Source organism: Terrapene carolina, unplaced genomic scaffold (genome assembly GCF_002925995.2).
Source record: "Terrapene carolina triunguis isolate 2854851 unplaced genomic scaffold, T_m_triunguis-2.0 Scaffold244, whole genome shotgun sequence".
NCBI lineage: Eukaryota > Metazoa > Chordata > Testudines > Emydidae > Terrapene > Terrapene triunguis.
Genome location: NW_020664595.1, coordinates 1 through 4996, shown reverse-complemented (window position 1 = coordinate 4996; position 4996 = coordinate 1). Strand labels below are relative to the sequence as shown.

Genomic DNA, 4996 nt, shown 5'->3' with positions numbered 1-4996 from the left:
AAAAAAAACTTTTGAAGTGATAATCAAGGTAGCCCAGTACAGACAGTTTGATAAGAAGTGTGAGAATACTTACAAGGGGAGATAGATTCAATGTTTGTAATGGCTCAGCCATTCCCAGAAAAAATATAAATTTTCTATTTCTGTTACAAGATGTCCTCAGAGATGAAGTGCTAATTAGTTCTCAACATCAATTTTAGTTCACTACATCACCTGAATCTACACAGAACAGCAGTTCTTTTAACCAGGGATCCTTATGGACTCTGTTACATATCATTTGACATTTGTCCTTTTTACCTCAGAAATAATTCAAAGCATCAACATGTTTGCCTAAGTTGACATGGCAGACATCTGTTGACTTGTACACTCCAGCGTGCAATAGACCATAGTAATGCATTTTTCAAGCCTCTCCACAAGTCTGGCTTAAATAGCACCAAGGATTCTTCACTAACAAATACTAACAGTGTAGCGGTTTTAATTTTTTGAAGATTGGTTGCCAGTACATCTTAGGTTCAGTTTTAAGAAACTAATACCAAAGTATTGCCTTACCTTACAGCCTCTTATCTAATTGAACTGCTAATTCCCTATGGCCTTATTTGCACTTTGAGATGCTTTTGCTATCCCCAAAATACACCTGCAGCGAATTATGGCTAGGATTTTTGTCCTTCAACTTTATAATAATCTTCTTTGGCCACTGAAACGCATATGGAGTGATTTCAGAATATTTCTTCTCTTTGGCTTCTGACAATTAGTTGTGCTCAATTTGTCATTGTTGCTTGGAGAAGCGTGCTTTAAAGGTTTTGTAAGGAGAAAGATCTTATATTAGTTACACTGTCAGCCTTTAGAAGACAATTTCATCAATGCCCCTATTTTAGTTTTATCTTTAAATGCAACTTTACAACAACAAAAAGAAGAAAACTACAATACAGTTGCACTGCAGCATCTATTCGAAGTGAAACAGCTCATCTGTCATAATCTTCCGTGTATACACAGCCACCACTACCAGTCCACATCAAGGATCATAGCCACCAACCAAGGCCCGATTCTGCAATAAGCTCGGTGCAAGTTCACCACTGTGCTGGCAGAGTCCCACTGAAATCAATGGGACTGCTCACAGGGGTCTGCACATCCAGAATTACTGCAGTACCACAAAGTCAAGCAAGTTTTCGCCACTTGCTGTCCAGATAGCAGCTTTGCAGTCTTGTGCTGCTTGACACCAGTAGAATAATCCCTCTTCTCAGGAACAGAATGAGATCCATATTCCCATTATGGAGACTCTCCATTTACCCACCCCCAGAACTTAATATCACATATAGCCAACACTGATAAAGTTAGGACTACTCCACTGAGCTCAAGTAATCAGACATCCATTAGAGCAGGGGTGGGCAATTTTTTTGGCCCGAGGGCCACATCTGGGTATGGAAATCGTATGGCAGGCCATGAATGTGCATGAAATTAGGGGTTGGGGTGCAGGAGGGGGTGAGGGCTCCTGAGAGCCCTGGCTGCCCCTATGCATAGGAGATGGGGGGGGGGGGGAAAGAGAGAAACAGGATGCTGTTGTACCTTATAAACTTGAAAGAGCTAATTTCTCAGCAATAGAAATATGAGACAGGGATCAACAACAAAAACCTGACAAAAGAGAGGAAACTGAGGAAAAAGTAAATGAGCAGAAAAGGAAACAAATGGAAAACCATGATGGAAACAGAATTTAGATTAGTGAAAGTTTCCTTTGTACAAACGCCTACGTGTGATGTTATTCTTTGGAAAGCATCCTACAGCTCTTAATCTGAGAGGAAAAAAAGGAAAAGACAATATTAGCAAGCTAGTGCTATTTAGCCTGGAGTCAAATGGTTTCCTGTTGTTCCTCTTGGGCATTGCAGATTAATGGCTAAAGTGGGTGTTTCTGTTAGCCACAGGCAGTTGCAGGTACATTAAAAACCTAAAATGATAACAGTCCAAAAGGCTGAGGGTTGTGTATTAATTAGGCTCCAAAAACTGGTTTTAAAATGGAGACAGCAAGTATCTGTTTACAATGACAATGCTATGGGATGAAAGCTTCGCAGAAGTAAATTAATCATGTATGTGCAAGGCATGTTTTGCTTTGTCTTTGGCATTTGGCCAAAGGAAAGCTATCATAATTAAGGAGTTTAAAAGCAAAAACAACAAAAGAGACCATACATATAAAGATTCTAAATTTAAAAAATCTAATTCACTATATTCATTTTTGATAAGGATATCATACTACGCAGCTGCAATAGCAAAAAATCTTATCAAAATATTTTCCCATTAAAATTTAGTATTTAAAAAAACTGTTTTTAATGTTCTTCTATCTAGCATCATTTCAGGAGACAAGAACCAAAAATCCTGCACATTTTACCTTCATGCTTTGTTCAAATACATTCATTCAATGAGATGTTTGTTGAATAAGGCCTGCTGTTTGGATTTTAAGATGTTGCACTTTGGGCTGCAGTTGCATGAGAATTCTGGAAATCAGGCACTAGCACAAAGTGAAACTGACCTAAAAAGCAAGTGTAAACCAAGTGATTTTGACACTTTATTCCCACTGTCTAAAATTAAAAGTGTAAACTTCACAAATTAGATGTTTTAAAAATTCATTATTAATGTTAGGTATTTAGTAACACAGGACAGGAAGCTTTTTAAAAAGCAAACAATTTTTAACCCCTGACAATGTACCTAGGAATTACTTTGTGGAAGTTCTATGCCCTGTGTTATACAGGAGGTCAGATTAGATGATCACAATGTCCCTTTTGGTTTTAGAATTGATGAATCTCTACATGAAAAATTATTAGCCAGATAATCCACAATATTGGATTCCGACTACATTCTAGAATTAAATTTTAGTGTTTTGTGAAAACTGGAATAGTTGTGCAGCCCTTTTGGTGCCTCGTTCTATTTTTAAAATAGCATGCTAGAACTCCAATCTCCATGTTTAATGTTGAAAGAATGACGTAAGTCTATGTTTACACGTTAGTTTTCTCGATTCAAGACAAATAAAAAGTTACAATGGCCTCACATAATTCAGTGTAAATATACTTTAGGAACATGGATAATTACCGGTATATTGTTTTTAAACTCCTTTAATGTCAATACAAGGTATTCTTCACTTCTTGTCCCAAGCAGCTGTGCATGTGCTATTAAGCAGTTGCTAAGTTTCAGGTGACTACATCCAGTACTAGCCAAAATATTCTCTTTACAAAGAGTTCTTACAATCAATGAAATTTATAAGAGCTTTGATATCCTAAAACAAGCCAAATCCTACACAAGCTTATCACATGTATGCAATTTTGGCTTCAGCAGGAGACAGGTCTTTGCAGGATCAAGCTTAACAATGGAACTCTCATATCAAAACAAATTAATAAGCCATCTAGTCTGTTATCAGGGACAACAGCGAATACTCAATGCTTCAGATGAAAGCATTCCAACACCATAATGCATCTAATTATGTAATACCATTGGATACTCTGGCTCATTGACCCCAGCTGGTGGTGAGCTTGTGCCATGAAGTATTATAGCCTTTATTTTTTTAGGCTAAACAGAGTAAGTGTAAATGCTATCCCTATTTATATAGATGCCTAATCCTTTTTAGTATTTACAACACTATATTCTATGGTAGTGTATTCCTTTAGGTTAGTTACACATTGCATTAAAAATATGTTTGCCTATTTAAATTTTTTGCCTTTTTCATATTGAATGCCCCCCTCAGAACCTGTCAAATCACCACAAAGAGTTTCTTATGTTGTCCTTCTACATTAGGGCCAGATTAATTCTCTCTGGGATTTATCTGAAAAGAGAAACCATTGAAGTGTTGGCTTCTCCACATAAAGCAATGCATTCAGTAATTTATCTGCCAATCAATGCATTTATTGCCAATCATCAACATCCCCCTTAATATCTTCTTATAGGCTGCATTATGTGCTAAACAGATTACAACAGAACATAGTGTTTACTCCCATCTGTGATTCCAGGATCTTCATATGGCACATTCCTCCCCCCATATATTTTTCAAATGACTGCTCTCACCCCTCTCCCTTGTTGCATGAGAGCTCAGCTCATCACCGCCGGAGCAGTCGGACAACCTCATAAAAGGAGCATCAGTTACTGGGCAAGGGAGAAGGAGAACTGGAATGAGATGTCCCGAGACCAGATCTGACACTTATTGGCAAAAAACAAGAGAGATGAGGAGGATAAACACATTACCAAGGGCAAAGCCAACTAATGCCAAATTAATGTGTCCTCAGAGGGAACAAAGACACCCACACCGAGTGGTCATGTTTGTTTGTTTTTTAAATGTCTCAAGACAGCAGCATCCAGTGGGGACTGAAATACACTTTTTAAGGAACAGCAAAGTGCACCTTAGTGGGATAAAATCTGCCAAGGGTGGGGGGATGTAACCTTCCATCGGAGAGCTATCGGCCAACGATGTGATAACCAGCGATCTGAGAACACGGCATGATGCCCTTTTGCGCAATCCAGTCACTCCCCAAGGCAGACACGCTGCCTATAGCGCATAATAAGTCTACCCCTGCGGGCGGTCAGACTCGGGTCTAATTCCGGGTGGCTGGGTTTAGTGCGGGGGGGGGGGGGGGGGATCTGTGGCTTTTGATTTACAGGGGGTCAGACGAAAGGATCTGGTGCTGCCTTCTGGCATGAAGCCGCCCCCCCCGGCAGCCCCCAGACACGCGCCCCCCCCCCCCCGGCAGCCCCCAGACACGCCCCCCCCCTGGCTCAGCCCCGGCCGCTCCCGGGCAGGGCACACGCACGCAGACACCCCCGCCCATCGGGGACCCACCTTGTCCCAGCTGAGCCATTGCCCGACCGCCCTGTCCAGCTGCGCGTCCCCGGTGCTGCGGGCGAGGAGCCGGTTGGAGTTGACATCCCCGTCCCCCATGGCGGCGGCGGCGGCGGATCGCACGAGCGGCGGACGCTGGGGAATCACCTGCCGGCGCCCAGCACGGCCCAGGGCATCGCCCGGGAAGGG

The 4996-nt window shown here is 41.6% G+C and overlaps 1 protein-coding gene across 1 annotated transcript in view; it reads right to left on the bottom strand.

Moving 5' to 3' along the window:
• PGM2L1 (phosphoglucomutase 2 like 1) overlaps window positions 1–4974 on the bottom strand; it is an 83943-nt gene extending 78969 nt beyond the window's left edge. Inside the window, exon 1 of the mRNA XM_026657435.2 lies at window positions 4808–4974. Coding sequence (XP_026513220.1) covers window positions 4808–4906 — 99 coding nt within the window. The 5' untranslated portion in view covers window positions 4907–4974. The remainder of the gene's footprint in view (window positions 1–4807) is intronic.
• Window positions 4975–4996: the final 22 nt, after the last annotated feature.